The 17,023-nt window shown below is 33.2% G+C and overlaps 1 protein-coding gene across 1 annotated transcript; it reads left to right on the top strand.

The window, feature by feature from the left end:
* Nucleotides 1–11,920: 11,920 nt before the first annotated feature.
* On the top strand, nt 11,921–16,706 carry LOC123656848 (HEAT repeat-containing protein 3). Its single transcript, XM_045592468.1, has 8 exons — nt 11,921–12,156; nt 12,244–12,495; nt 12,572–12,677; nt 12,762–13,280; nt 14,073–14,304; nt 15,192–15,459; nt 15,676–15,975; nt 16,238–16,706. The coding sequence occupies exons 1-8, from the start codon at nt 12,028–12,030 to the stop codon at nt 16,346–16,348; spliced, it is 1,917 nt and encodes a 638-aa protein (XP_045448424.1). The 5' UTR covers nt 11,921–12,027; the 3' UTR covers nt 16,349–16,706.
* Nucleotides 16,707–17,023: the final 317 nt, after the last annotated feature.

The following is a 17,023-nucleotide window of genomic DNA, read 5'->3' as shown; positions in this document are numbered from 1 at the left end:
ATTAATATTATTTTCTTTGATTTATAATTTATTTTACAGTATTTGTTATTTTGTAAAATACTAAATTTCCTAAATACTTTTATGTACTTAATTAAAAACCAATCAACAAAATTTAAAAAAAAATCAAGAACTAGAAAATATATATAAAATTCAACATTTTTTTTTCAAATTGTGTTGCTTCTATACTATCAGAAGGTACTTCGTTCCTACCTGGTGTCCCATGACACCATATAATTTTTTAAATATAATAATAATAATATACACTACTTTTGACTGTCATTGTTGACTTGACTGACACCGGGGGCAACTGTTAGTATGTTATATGAAATAAAATATAATAGTGTGAGGAAAATTAATATCTATAAAATATAAAATTTGTTTTACAAGGAAATACTTTAAATTCGCAATTTAAGCGAAATCTTCGTTAACGTACTTATATTTTTTTTTAACGATCGGAATCCGAGAAACTGTTTCCGAATAGGGATGGCGTCGTTAACGAGCTAGTAGAAGCCGGGGTCTGGCCGCCTTCCATATTCAAATTACTGGTTTGAATTTGTACCGAATGGCGTACCGCAACACTGCGGGAATTTGTTCGATCTCGCAGAGGCCACTTTCTAGAAAATTTCTAATTCAATAGCCCACTTGTTTTTAATGTGTAGGTACTTATTTTATTTTAGTGGGATTCAATTTAACTTTTAGTTATACATAAAAATAAAAATATCTGCTCTCGAATTTGATAATAGAATATAAGTGAAAAGTATGTGTAACAATTAATTAAAATGATGACTAAAAAGAAATAATCCATTGGAATAGTCATGTTAATATAATTATGTTAATATACTTACATACACATCTATTATCTATTATTACAAATAAATAACATTGGAGTGTGTTTGTAATAATTAAATAACAGCTCTTTAATAAATGCATATGGATGTATACACGGTACATATACCAAAATAACATTTTTCATAATTTTTGTCTATCTGTCTGTTTGTTCCAGCTATTTTCTGAAACGGCTGATTATGACGGCACCTTCACTGGCAGATAGCTGATGTAATAAGGAGTACCTTAGGCTACTTTTATTTTAGATTTTTTCATTATTTTGAACTGCGAATTGAACAATTTTTTTTTATTCCACGCGGACGACGTCTCGGGCACAGCTAGTAAGTGAATAATAAAAGAGTCAACAATATACTTACTGAAAAATTTATATTTACCCTATCAAAGTTTTTCGTCAATTTATTTAATATCGTTAATATTTTTATGATTGTATTGGTTGTACCATATGTTTTTGCTCCTTATTTCATCATCATCATCATTTTAGCCTATTGCAGTCCACTGCTGGACTTAGGCCTCCACTAGTTCACGCCAAAAACTGCGCGAACTCATGTGTGTTACCTAAAGTCATCACGCTGGGCAGGCGGGTTAGTGTCCTTATTTAATTTGTTAAAATAACCTAGAATTACATTTCAATCATTGCTTTAAATTTCAGCAATGTATAGTCACGCATAGATTTTCTGTTCATTTCCGCAAACAAATTGGGGGAACGACGTTGAGGGAGCTCGATCAGCTGCGGGGAATGGCTTTGAAAATCGAAATTGATTTATTTAGCAGACTGCTTCCATTACATCCAATTTAGTGTTTTTGGAGTAAGCACGTGTAGTATGTACCTACACTATTTTTGCGTATAAAAAAACCTGTTTTACGTATAATTAGTAACTATATTTTTTGTATGTACCCGTAAACTGTCTAACTTTAGTGTATCATAAATGTTTGCTCTAGCAGAGCTACCCCTGGTGTTACACAGTCAATTTAAGAGCCGGATCTCTTTATTTATTTTGTTTTCTTTCTCATGACAAGAGCGCCGCTCCGCTATCGCATTTTATCTATCAACTTGTGTAAATAAGCTCAAAATCATTGCCTTAATGTAAATAAAGGTAGAAATATTATCAGCTTAAAGTAAACTTTGAAAGAATTATCGTTCTTAAAAAATAGACGAAAGAATATAACTGTCTACGATTCCGTATAAGCTTATTGTTTATTCAACGAAGTGGGAGAGATTAGTATATACAAACTTTACGAGATATTTACGTCTTTAGGTACATACATAAAATTAAAATAAGGGATGACTCAGGGTACAAACAAAGAATAATAGCCGACTGGTTTATTTGGTTGGATATACATACCAACGCTTCAGGGCGACTATGTGGCGCCATAGGGTGGGAAACAAACCCTAAACCAGTATTTACCTAACTTTTCGATTAAGCCACATAATTAGAGCGAAGAGAGTTATTATTTTTGCTAACTTTATTTGTACTCTAATAATTATATTGTACTAAGGGTCTGTTTCACAGCTTGTAGATAACGCTATTTGATTAATGATGGAATCCAACAGTTTTTTTTTTTGATATTTTATCCTATTTTCCATGCAATTCACCTGTATATATACGATATTTTTATTCGCAAATATGAATCTAAACGTTGTTGATTATTGATAGAGGCGAAACATGTCTTAATGGCATATTCTAGCTCCTGCTGTTAAAGTCTATCCGTAACTTATTTGCAAGATAAACTTTATCCACAACTGGTGAAACCGGCCGTTGTTGTATAACATAATTATGGCTACCTTTATGTTAACAATTCGTGCCATTTGTATTGTTGGTCCCGAAAAGAAATATCATTGTACAAGTCAAAATTAGACATTGTGTTACATAAAAGAAGAGAATGATTTTTAATTCACGCTAACTTATTATTAGTTGTATGTACACGTATGTATGTTGTATTTATAACGATAAATATTTTAATGACAGTGTGATTTTACAATTTTAAATAATTTTGAAAGTATATTTGGATTTAATTTAAATTAATGAATATTTTTGCTATTGGTAGTTAACTTTTTGTTGATAAAGTTTTGACTTTAATGTAAAGGAAATTTAAGATTAAATTCAAAATAAATACAATTACATAACGTCAAAAATCAGAGTCTACATTATTCGACGTTTCAGAGTCTTAAAAAAGAGCCCTTTACAAAAGGTTCAGATTGAGGTACGGAAGTATGTTCGAAATCCATTCATTACGAAATTGGAGCAGCATTGAGAGCGGCCTGGCTCGATTTTCGATTCAATCGATCACATTCGAATGATGTAAAAAGAATCCTGTATTTTTTTGTTAATTTACTGTTTTGACAACTTGCGAAGAAACGATTTAACATGATTCCGTCGAAAATCTCATCCTGTTTTTTAACTTTGTTAGCGCCGACGGCGAACCCAATAGCGTCCGGTTGTGTGCATTATAATCAGTTCTGTCTAAATATTGACCTTTTTTTAAATTTCCTTTCCATTATTTTGAACGGAAGAGATGGATTACGTTCGACGTGTGTATTCATACACACCCCTTTATTGCACCGATGGGAAGCCCTACCTGAGAACTTAAGTAACGTGTAAGTACTTACATAGACACGAGCAATAGAAAAACATTTTTTATCGGTGGCTTGACGCCAAAAAAGCAACTTTTATCTGTTAAATAAAATAAACTGGTATTGAAAATTGTGTTAACGAAATAAAAAGATTTTATTTTCTGCTGTGCCCTACCTCAGTTAGAAGTATAGTTATTAGGTATTTGATTGAATTGAGTGGCAATTGTGTTTTTCGCGATATTCGATTTCATATTTTTATAGACATAGCTTTCTATCTCTAGAAATAACATATTTTTTTAAATGTATTTGGTTGTGTTCTGGAATTTAAATACATTTAACAGAAATTGTAACAGGCGGTATAATGTTAAATGAAACGCGACGAGAGTCGGACTATAATGGAATTTCTGGGAACAACCCTTGTGCCTGTGGGGTTCACCGTGACGTGCGGGGTGGTGGAGCGGGTGTGGGGGGGAGGGTGACGGTCCATCCATCACTCCGCGGGGATGCAATTAGACGAAGTATATGTGCTGACACGCCGCGCCGTGCCGCCGACGTGCATATGGCACGTCCATCTCTTAATGCGTTTATTCCACTAATGAAAATGCTGAGACCATGAATACTTAATAGACATTATTATAAAGGACAGCCTTACTGTTATCGCTTCGCATGATTTAATTGTTGAAGTAATTCTACAGGTATAATGTAATAAACATAAGTTAAAAATGGGTAATTTTTAAAGAAATTGTATATTTAGTATTTTGCTTATACTTATTAAACATTTGACATTTTTATCTCCAAATTTACAGGAAACCATACTCAATCTTTCAGAATTTTGATAGACACAGCGGTCCAATCAGAAGACTAGTAGCCACATCCTATTATTGTCCGTCGATAAGACACAAAAACAACTTTTTGATTTATGAAGAAAGCTTGAGAGGCGGCTACCGGGCGCCGCGCCACACCCCAGTTGCGTTTAGTGACGTCATTATGCATTCCTTATAATACTCTGATCTGTGATTTCAACGAATACAATTATTTTAGGTGCATATAAAATAATTAATTATAGTTATTGTATCCATAATTAGTTTCATAAAACGTTACACGAAGAATAATTATGTAGGTATTTAACCTATGCACCTATGCGTAATATATTATATATTTGCTTCAATACTAGAATTGTAATAAAAAGATTGAATTAAAATCGCTTGGTCGAAATATAAATAAGTTTAAAAAAAATAGAGCGGGTATTTCTATGTATGTGTGTTATAGTTATAGATATACTTAACTTACGATAGCCTAAGGCTTAACCTGCCTAACGAATGGATCGCAATCGCAAGTTGCGTCATCTTGTGTAAAAGCTTTATTATTAATAGCGTGTCAGTCCCTAAAATTCTGAGAACTAGAGTTTTAAATTCCGGGAACCCGGATTGTGTATTTTAGCTACGGGTATCGTTGCACTTATAATCCTAGGATGAATTTTAGACGTGTATTATTTTCGTGGGCCTACCTTGAAAATAAGAAAAATGAAATTGTATGCGTCTTGGTTTACCTTTATTGACATTTTGTGGAATATTAATATAGTAGTAAGTTTTGTTGAGCCGTTTCTTATGCAAGTCACATGACCAAATTTGTAGTTCTATAAACTTAAGTCAAATTTTCACTTTAAAATAAATATTCGCAGTTGTTATTAATATTGGGCAAATAGTTTATGCACTTGATTATCGATTTTTGATTATCGATCTACAACAGAAAAATGACAATAAGCATCGGGACCCTTCTTTAGGCAACTTCCAACAAACACGCAATTTTTTATACACATTTTTAATATAAAATGCTATGACGACGGCTAAAAGAATGTAGAAAATCATCCGAACGCCCGTTGTTTCCTGCACTACTTAACTTGGGAATCTGCTAGCGCAGAGTGAAAGGCCTTTTTATACACAAGTACCTTTCCATCAGGCATGATTGCAAGCATATTACGGATACAATGGAACATAAATGCATACAGAGCAACTACCCATAGCATTATGCTCTTTATGCTGTAGATATAGTTCGACAATTAGAGACAAACAAACTACTTACAGTCTTGCAAACATATTGAAACTTGCAAAAATATTAGACCTTTAGACCTACTGGTCTAAAGGTCTAATATTTTTGCAATACTTTGTCTTTTATGCAATCATTATAACGTCTTAAAATAATTGCGTTTTTTTTATATATATATCTAAATGAAATTAAAAGAATCGTCTATGGGGTTCTGTAAGTGTTATAAACCATGTTCTACGTGAAAAAGGGAAGGTACTTCTGCATAACCTCCAATACTATTTTTCTTAGCCAAAAAAAACGTTGATAAAGTGAAATATTTTTCTTCTAGGAAAAGAGTATGCTATTGGTCCCTAGCGGCCTTTATAGCGTCACCGGGCGGGGTGCTAAGTACTGAGACCAGCCGAGAAAGTAATAAGGAGCCATACTAAAGCCAGATCTCAATTAAATTTAAATGGGACCATATAAAACACACTACCTTTCGATAAAAAAAATCATAAAAAAAAACATCTAAATCGGTCCACCCAGTCAAAAGTTCTGAGGTAACATACCTACGTATATAAAAAATATAATTGCTTTAAGACCTCCTTCTTTTTTGAAGTCGGTTAAAAAGAGTAACTACAAAGTTTATTGTCGATTCTTTTCTGCAGAATAGGTATATTCATTTCGAAGCGGTGGTAGCTTTACATTCAACATATTAATTTATTAAAGACTAATTTAATTATAATTTGTATGCCAATTCAAAATTGCTTTTGATGCCTACTTGAATAAAGATTTTTTTAAATTTTATTTTTAGTACATGATACATACAAAAAAAAAAATTAAAACCAGATAAAGGTGCTAATAAGGCTAACTAATATATATAATAAAGGCTTACTAATATCGCCACAGAAACTACGAATATATTTCGTAAAATATGTTTCCATCGGTATATAAAAAAACTGTAAGTATGAAATTCGACCTTACGAAGCTTTTAGCCGGATTTTGAAACATATGATTATGTAAATGAAGCAAGCGGACGTCGTCAGTCAAAGGAACCGACCCCTTCTTTTTATATGTATGTAACTTGCCGCTGTAATTAAGTATCGATAAATAATTCTTAGTTTTAATCTTGAGATTACTAAAAGCTAAATTATTTATATTTGTTTCAGTAAAACGGATTTAAATTAATCATCTAACTAATATTGTTTTTTAACTAATCATAATAGAACGTATTCAATTTTTTTTTATAAAAAATTAAATTTTAGTTAGTACAATAACGATATATTCATATTATTTTAAATGTTTACAAAAACAGTAATAATAGTTAGCATAAATAAACAAGGGAAGAAATGATAAAATTAAAAAAGTGTAACTTTTCAACTAAAGCGATTTTTTATAGTACATATTCGCAAATCTTTTCGCCAGAATATATGATATACATATATATTTATAACAAAATCCTGCAAAAGATTTGACAATTACAAATATATTTCAGAAATAATTATTTTAAAAAATATTTGTATTTTCATAGTTTGTTTATCGTTAATTCATTACTGTGACACAGCTCTCTTAATACGAGTATCTTATTACATATACACACGGTCGTCTGTTCCTAAGGTAAGCAACTTAATACTAGTGTTATAGGTAGCACCTAACTGTTATAGCTATTTATTTGATAAATATACATAGAAATAATATATAAATAGAAGAATTACACACAGACTTAGGCGGGAATAGAACCCACAACCCGCGGAGCTGAAAGCACTACAACCTGCGTCAACGGGCTATCCTTGTTATAAAGGTAATCACATTTCTGCAAACTTTATTTTTATAAATTTGGGCGTTTTGTTTTAATACCTACGTGAAAAAAAAATAAGATAAAATTATTAAGTGAATATTATTAAACACTTCAGCCTATCGCAGTCCACTTGCTACCAGACATAGGCCTCCACAAGTTCGCACCAAAAATGGCGTAATCTTATGTGGGTTGCCCATAATCACCACGCTGGGCAGGTGGGTTGGTAACCGCAGGGCTGGATTTGTCGCACCGGAGACGCCGAAGACGATTAAATTATTGTCTGAAATATTGAATTTCGTGGAATTTTTTTTCTAAACTGCCTTTGTTCATTTTATAATTGTTTTAATCATATATAACTGTTATAAACAATATCAATCAGTTTATAAAGCCGTTAACATACAACTATACAGACCAAAATATACATAATTATATAGTCTCTAACTCTCACTTACGGTTCACTCACGGTCTCGCAGACACGGTTTAAAAGTTAGTTAGACTTTTGTTGGAAATAACTTTTTGTTTGAGTAAGAAGATTTGAGAATGACTAAATTAAAAAAAAAATAGATTTTTTCCTTATTTTGTGCACGAGATTCGTATCGTGTGGAATGTTAACTCAATGATTATTGTTTATATTCTCATTAAATGGCTTATTATTGAAGAGAAATACTACAGGAAATGTTCACTTTATTGTTAATCAAGGGTCGAATACAAAAGGTGTTTCATGGAACAACACACATTGTTAGGTGCTTCCTCCGCCTAGAGCATCAATTATCTGCATCCTGGACCACAGCTTGCCACTGGAGATGAGTTGTATTTTTATACTGTTTGCTGTTTAAAAAGCTTTTTTTATTTTATTTGTTGATGTTTGATGTCATGATGAGATGAACAAAGGGGATGCCGCCGTGGAGTCAGGGGTTGTAAAGATCACCTAATGGTCAATAAAGCTATAGTAGAGGATGCACACCAATCTCAAAAGAATCTTAGTATGGCGTGGATAGACTATCGAAAGGCTTTTGATAGTGTTTCACACGAATGGCTTCTCAAGCTGCTTGATGTCTATAGATGTCCTCCTGTGATTAAGAGATTTCTTCTTTTAGCCATGCCATCCTGGCGAGTAATCATGACAGCCCGTGGCTCGCACGAGTCAATAACTACCGAACCGATTTATATCAGACGCGGCATTTTCCAGGGCGATTCCCTTTCTCCGTTATTGTTCTGCTTAGCATTAAACCCTCTTTCATTCGTACTCAATAAGTATGAAATGAAAGGCTACAAACTCAAAGATAGCATCTGGTTAATCATCTCCTATATATGGACGATCTCAAAATATATGCAAACAATAGAACCAATTTAAAAGTATTACTTGACAGTGTAGAGATATTTACAAGCGACATAGGTATGAAATTTGGTTTGGAGAAATGCAACGTATTACATTTAAATGCAGGACACAGAAATATAGCATCAGGTGGTGGGCACATACTTCTGAGTGGTGAAACTTTCAAACAACTTGCAATAGATGATAGGTATAAATATTTAGGAGTACATGAATCTGGAAAAATAGAACATAGCGTCATTAGAGAACAGATAAGTAAAGAATATTTAAAAAGAGTCAAAAAGGTACTTAACACACACTTGAATTCCCGTAATCTCATCAAAGGTATAAACACGTACGCTGTTCCGGTTTTACTTTACTCTTTCGGTGTAATTACCTATAAAAACAGTGACCTAAAGAGACTAGACTGCTGTCTAGTCTCTTTGTGTCACTGTGTGTGCTGTGTGGCTACGGCACTAAAGAATTTAGCCACCCCCTCTCTTCCCGTGGGTGTCGTAAGAGGCGACTAAGGGATAACAAGGTTCCACAACCACCTTGGAACTTAAGAAGCCGACCGATGGCGGGATAACCATCCAACTGCTGGCTTTGAAATACACAGGCCGAAGACGGGCAGCAGCGTCTTCGGTGCGACAAAGCCAGTACTGCGGTCACCAACCCGCCTGCCCAGCGTGGTGACTATGGGCAAAACACATGAGTTCACGTTATTTTTGGCGTAAACTTGTGGAGGCCTATGTCCAGCAGTGGACTGTATAGGCTGTAATGATGAAAGAGACTAGAAAACTACTAGCGATTAAAAAAGCACAACAACAGAAAGCAGAAGTAGAAAGACTGTACTTACCAATAAATCAGGGAGGAAGAGAGTTACTAAATGTGGAATACACGTATAAAACACAAATTGTTAAATACAAGCAATATCTAAAAGCAGAAAGCGATCACTTAATCAAAGCAATAGTACAGCATGATACAAGTAGGGATAGATATTCAATAATAAAGGAAGCACAAGAAATAGAAAGAGAACTACATCTACCTCAAGGAAATGCACTAACAGATGAAGAAATTAGGAAATCCACAGTAAACAGGCAAAACGAAATATGGAGAAATAAACAGCTACATGGTCAATTTCCCAAAAGTTGTTAGATCAGGGTAACATATACAAGGAACTGTCATTTAAATGGATTAAGAAACAGCAGATATCTCCAGGCATCGAATCCTCAATATTTGCAATACAGGACCAAGCAATTATGACACGACAACACCAACGTGACATACTTAAGGAGCCAGTAGACGGCAAGTGTCGGTTATGTGCAAGCAAAGATGAGACCACTCAGCACATAATATCTGGATGTGAAAAACTGGCAGGGACCTATTATGTTAAACGACATAATAACCTTGTCCAGTACATCTACTGGTGCTTGGCTCGACAGCACAAAATGGAAGTTTCTCACTTATGGTGGAAGGAAACACTGACTCAACCACAAGTAAAAGAAAATAACTCAGCCAAAATTATGTGGGAAATCCCTGTTCAAACTGATGTCACCATAACGCACAATAGACCGGATTTAATTTATACAAACAAAGATAACAACAAAACTTACCTAATATATGTAACTGTACCGTCAGATTATAACATCGGAGCTAAAGAAATTGAAAAATTAAGCAAATACCACCTACTCAAAACTGAAATCAGCCGTTTGTGGAACACACAAACGGTTGTCATTCCAATAGTAATAGGAGCAACAGGAGTAGTAGCTAAAAGCATAAAAAAGTACTTAGAACAGCTAGATTTCAACATTGACATTAGCATTCTTCAGAAACAAGCAGCCATACATACAACAATCATACTCAGTAAAGTACTTGGAGATACTGTTTTCGTACACAATATACAAGACCCACTTTCACAAAACACACAACTATCAGTAGATAGAGACACGCAACAATCATCAGACACACAGCAGTTAGCAGACACACCACACTCTCTCAATACAACTCATGAACCTGTCACAAACAATTTACAAAGACGAGGAAGAGGTAGAGGAAGGAGAAGTAATGGCGCGCAACGTGCGCGTATAGAATAGGAGGGATATAAATGCCTTTTTTCTCGTGGGTTACGAGACGGGGTATTTATTTAGACCGACATAAGTCGTGAAGGTTAGCCAACCATAATAATAATAATAATAATCACCAATGATAGATTTTTTTTTGATAATTTTACTTAAAAAAAAATTAAATAAGATAAAAGATATAAGTCGAAACGTAGGTACTTGTTAAAAAATTAAAACTTCATGAATGTTTATTTGCATAAAATCAGAAACAAAGAATATCATAACTAGAAGCTTAACTGAGGCAGAGATTTTAAAGTCGATTCGACTCTATTCTGGTTTGCTCGCATTCAAGATTCTCATCCAATGTAGTTATGTTCGTGCTTAATACCACATGTACTTCAAGTGGCTGAAATTAAATAATTCATTAATTCATTTAGTATTATTAAATTAAAATATAATTATTAGAGATTTTTTTAAAACAACAAAAATTTATAGGGCTAAACTAACTAACTAAGGGGTTTTCGAAACGTCATTTAACATTATTTTTTAAAATATAAAGAAACACATAGACACACAGGCTATCGTAGTCCACTGCTGGACATAGTCCTCCACAATTCGCGCCAAAAATGGCGTGAACTCATGTGTTTTGCCCATAGTCACCACGCTGGGTAGGCGGGTTGGTGGCTTTGTTGCACCGAAGATGCTGCTGCCCGTCTTCGGTCCATGTATTTTAAAGCCAGCAGTTGGATGGTTATCCCACCATCGATCGACTTTTTAAGTTCCAAGGTGGTAGTGGAACTGTGATATCCCTTAGTCGCCTCTTGCGACATTCACGGGAAGAGAGGGGGTGGTTATATTATTTACTGCCGTAGCCACACAACTATAAAGAAAATATTACTTATGTCTTGAAAAAAATTGCGTGCGTTCAAAGTACACAAGTCAGAAGTGAAACTTCTTTGGCAAACCAATTAAAACAAACGAATTAAAAAAAAAAGCCAACGTCACACGGTGTTCCCAAGCGGTCACCCATCCAAGTACTGAACGCGACCGGATGAGAACCGGTGTATTCAACATGATATGGACGTTTAAAAATTCGTGACGGCGTCACGAACGGCGTGACGCGTTTTATCTTTAAAAATTTTAGCCCTCATGCGCCTAAAGAAGTTTCACTTCAAAATATTGGTATTTAAATATATCAATTAATGTTATATCACCGATATTTTTAAATATTGCACATCCCTTAGTATATATAATCTTTGACAGGAATATTTTACATTTGACAGCATCACGGTGACAGCATGGTCTTTGACAACATGTACCCATGCTTTCTGCACAATTCTTTGGCACAATTATAACTTGCTTAATGATCTAGTGAGCGCTCTTATTTCTAGGTTGTTTACGTAAAGTAAACATGGGTAAAGTAAGAAAACGGAAACTAAACAAAGTTAGTAATAATGTGGCAGCAAGCAATAACGACGAAGAAGAACTGCCGGTGGATTGTAAAGAAAATGTAATTCAAACTATGATAGATCAAATTCAGGTTAGGATTGTTTATTGTTTAATTTAATTTACTTATTATTTAACTATTGTGTATAGTTTGTAATGCGAAAATTATTTATATTTTCAGACTGCTAATGTAGAGGAAAAGTATTGTGGTCTGCAAACGTTTGCAATGTTAATAGAAAGTCCGGACAGCTTGAAACAAATGATCGATCAGGGTATAGTCAAGATAGTAGCGCCTCTTTTACTTGATTCTGCGGGTTCAGTAAGGAATGCTGCCGCCGGTTCTCTGAGAAATCTTTCGACAACATCACTTGAAGCATGCGATATGTTAATGGAGAACGATATAATGACACCCTTAGTCTGTTATTTCCATCAGGTATAAATACAATACTATTTTAAAACGTTTCTGTCACTATTCTATAGTGTAGTTTTTACTAAAATATGCTTTTTAGTACTCAGAAACTTGGACACCAGATGTGGACTCTAAAACTAAGGATGAAGAAATTGATACATTTGTCCAATGTACAAACCTCTTGTTAAACTTGTGTGAAAGTTCAGGTAAAGAGAATATATAAATATGTAGTTTATTTATTAACATCTGTACTTGAAATGTGACTAAATAAGTGCTGTTTTAATTTCCAGATTTAGCTGTAAAATATGTAGGAGAATCTAAAATACTCGATATTGTTCCAAATTATTTGGATGTTACCATCTTTGGTGCTGACCTTGTTATTGCTATTATGCAGTTATTGTTTGTATTAGTAGAAGATAATCCATTAGCTATAAAAAAAGTTTGTTCTACTACAGAAAGGCAGCTGAGAGACTTACTGTCTCTAGAAAGTAGCGATCCTTCTGCTTTGCTTATAAAGACACTTACTGGAGGAATTATCATAAATATTTGTGGAGGTGACATTGCAAGTCTACCGATAGACGTACTGAATCAAATCTTTGCAGTTTTAGCACAAACATTATCTGCAGACCATAAACTGGTATGCAATGAACTGTCAAGTAGTGTACCATTATGCGAAGCAGATGGAAAAGTAGTAAGCCCTAAAGGAAAGGAAGCTCAGCAGTTGGATAATAAAATAAAATCTGTTTCAAGAACATTGGATTCACAACAAACTGCTATTGAAATAATTGCTAACATTTGTTCTTGTGAAGGTATGTCCTAACCGAAACACATATTATTTACTAGCTGTGCCTGCAGTTTCATATGCAGAAGTTAAACAGTACAAAAGAACTTAGTTGCAATTTACCTACAATTATTTTATAGAGTAAGAAATCCATTTTTAGTGTGATATTATTTTAGGAGCATGTCAGATTTCTAAAATCACAACTGAGTACCGTAGATTTTGTGTTATATTGAAGTAAATTTTTGACAGAAAGATTCTATCCTCTCAAAAATGCCTGTAATTTATTTTTTCTAAATATCTCTCATTAAAGGTATCAGCTAGTGAAAAATTTTTTTAAACTTAAAAATATATTACAGTAAACAGTCACAGCACTGGTTTGTGGCTGTTGCACTAGCTGTTAAGAGTTCCATCTCCACACAAGACAAACATTTGTTTTGGCTATATAGATGTTTGCCATTTTCTAGGTGTTTGTGCAGTGCTTGTGGGTCTCCCCACCATGCCTCGGAGAGTACATTAAGCCGTCAGTCCCAGTTGTTATCATGTAAACCTGATAGCGATCATTACTCATAGTAGGGAATATATCCTCCGACCCACATCAGAGCAGTGTCGGATTAAGGTCTAATTCTTCTCATACATCGGGAAAGAGGCCTATGTCCAGCCGTGGGATATTACAGACTGAAGCTTAATTAAATTAGTTTCTTTAATTGAATACAGTAATTGAAATGCAGAAATTACTATAATGTACATTACTTGTTTGTGGTTTTAAGCTAATATTAATAAGATATTTTATTTTTAGAGCCTGATGATGATGATTCAGAAGAAGCAGAATCATCAGACAGTGAAGAAACAGGAAATGATGACAGAGCAAATGAAGATATGTGTAGCAATGGTGAAGAAGTGTTCCGCCCAGAAGACAGATTATCGCCAGTTGTAATGGAGGCTTTGAATTCATTAAAGATATTTGACAAAGTGTGGGCAAGAACTCAGTTGCCTCCAGTTAATGTAGTTATGATTTTGCAAGAATATGAGGGGACAAAATCAATTATCAGGAAGTAAGAAACACAGTTGACTTTCATTAAACACAATATTTTTAAACTAAACCTTCCCCACTCAAGAGCTCTCAAAATATATGAATGTGGTCCAGAAGTCCAATGTTAGTGGTCCAGAAGTAGACACACAAAATCGCTTCCTAATCCATTGGGTCTTACTGGCAGGAATATTCTAAAGACAGGTTTTTTTTAACTATTCAATAAAAGTTTTTTTTTTATTTCCAATATAATATTTACTCATTATAATTTCATTCATTTCATTAAATGAAATTTGCATAAACATCAGAAAACAATATAATATTTACTCCACGTTTTTATTCCCTGCTTCTGCTGTGTGGTTATGGCAGTAAAGTGTGCCACCCCCTGTCATCCTGTGGGTGTCGTAAGAGGTGACTAAGGGATAACAGTTGCACCACCACCATGGAACTTAAAACCTGACCGATCGCAGGATAACCATCCAACTGCTGCCTTTGAAATATACAGGTGGAAGACGGGCAGCAGTATCTTTGGTGCAACAAAGCTAGCTAGCGTGGTGACTATGGACAACATACATGAGTTCACGCCATTTTTGGCGTGAACTTGTGGAGTCCTATGTCTACCAGTGGACTGCGATAGGCTGAAGTGATGATGATAATGATGATAATGTTTTTATTCCCTTTGGAGTCAATGTGACTTGCGTGGCAAAAAAAAAAAATCAAAAATTTTCAAACAATTCCGCTTGTAGAAACGGATTCATGATAATGAATTAATCAACCAATTCCTTTATAATAATTTTTTTATCTCTGCAATATTTTTAAAATAATATGAACATAAATAATGTCATTTGGTATTAATGTTATTAAAGTGTTATTAAAAAAATTCATGTAAATACTAAAGCTTTAATTTTTCAGATTACGCAATCTACAAACAAGAGCTTTTCTATGTATGAATAACATAATATTAAGTTTGCCACTTGAACTTATGGGAGGAATACATGGTATTTATAAAATTTGGGTCGAGGCAGGAAAATTAGTTTTTAAACAAAGTTCTGAAAACTTAGAATTGTTAGAGTCTGCGACTGCTGTTATGAGAACTACTTTAAACAGAATAACTTCGTTAAATAATATTACACCAAGTGAAAGTAGTCTATTCAGTGACCTGGCAATGTCTGATATTGAGGTACGTTCAACACACACACATATATTTAATTATTTAATTATTATGATAATTAATTTATTTTGTATGATTTATATATTCGATTTTTTATTTGTAATTAAATTTTTTAATTGCTATCCTAACTGCTTTTACATTGTATCATAATGTATTTATTTAATTATTTTGTTAAACATTTTACTATCTAACGTTTTATTTAATGATAAAAATCGTTGTTTACAGCTAATGTTGATGGGAATAAAAAATTGTGAAGCCCCTGAGATTCGGTCCAATCTTATAAGAATGATTGGTGTTCTAGCGTTACTTTTTGTTAATGACTTAAATGATACCATTTCTAACGTTATATGTAGCATCACAGAATTTATATTGGAACAAGCGCATAAAGAAAATGAAGTGTGGGTTCTAGCAGAAGCTATTGACACATTGATTGATCTGTATTCAGAAGACAAAACAGATATACTGGCAGCCAAAATTAAACTAGTTGAGAAATTGCAAATTTTAGTTCCTGTATTAAGAAACAAGGTACACATTCTTTCTTACTTATCATTCATTAAATATTAATGTAAATTTTTAGTTTTATTTAAATGACATCTTTTTTTAAAAATGATTTTTTTTAAAGTTTTTACACTTTTGCAAATAAGTCATGGCCGTCAGTTGCAACTCATACTTTCCTTACTGTAAATGTCCATCTTGATTTTGCTACTAATAGACCTTTGAAATATTTTGCATATTAAATTTATTTGTTAAACATTGATTGAAGAAATCAAATTAATTTTTGTTTTAGGCGAGACAGCAAAAGAAACTCCCCAAAGACTACAAGGTGCTAGTGACCACAGTGAACTCAAATTTACCAAGATTTATAAAATATAAGAAACAGAGAGTTGCTAAGTTATAAGTCGCTAATTGTTACATAGTTGATTTATGTACTCCTTTACACTATTGTTAATATACAATGTGACAAGAATATATTTTATTTCTATAAATAAAATTTCATTAATTTTGTATAATTTAATATTCAACAAATTAACAATATATGTGTCCCATTGTTATATTCTATTTTTATAAATAAACTAAATACAGACCTTTGCCGGTAAAGATAATTTACTAAGTAATTAAAATATTATGCAAGTTACACTGAAGAAGCTTTTTTTATGAATGAACAAACAAATACAAAAATGTGACTTTTCCAATCCTGAAGGATATATCGGAATAATGTATGATGATTTATTGAAATATAATCGAATTAATTTTTATTATTAGTATTTTTATTTTTGTTCAAATCATTTTTGAATATTTGTCCAAATTCTCGACAGGAAAAAAAATAAGAATAATAGACAATATTGTATTGAATATTTAAATATTTCTATGTGTACAATCCTTATTTTTAGAGCCCTATTATTGTACTGAGGGCCTTAGATAAAAGAAAAAGTGGTTACAAATGAACTTTCAATAAGTGTTTTTTCTCTTGTCACTATGAAACTGCACAAAGTGCCATTGATTTGTTTAAATAAAATAAAAGAAAGTTATATTTTTTTCCCACGATTACAATTACTGTTGGACTCGAAAAACT

The sequence above is a fragment of the Melitaea cinxia genome, chromosome 1 (genome assembly GCF_905220565.1).
Source record: "Melitaea cinxia chromosome 1, ilMelCinx1.1, whole genome shotgun sequence".
Lineage (NCBI taxonomy): Eukaryota > Metazoa > Arthropoda > Insecta > Lepidoptera > Nymphalidae > Melitaea > Melitaea cinxia.
The sequence above is the reverse complement of the archived record's forward strand: the minus strand, read 5'-3'. Positions and strand labels throughout refer to the sequence as shown.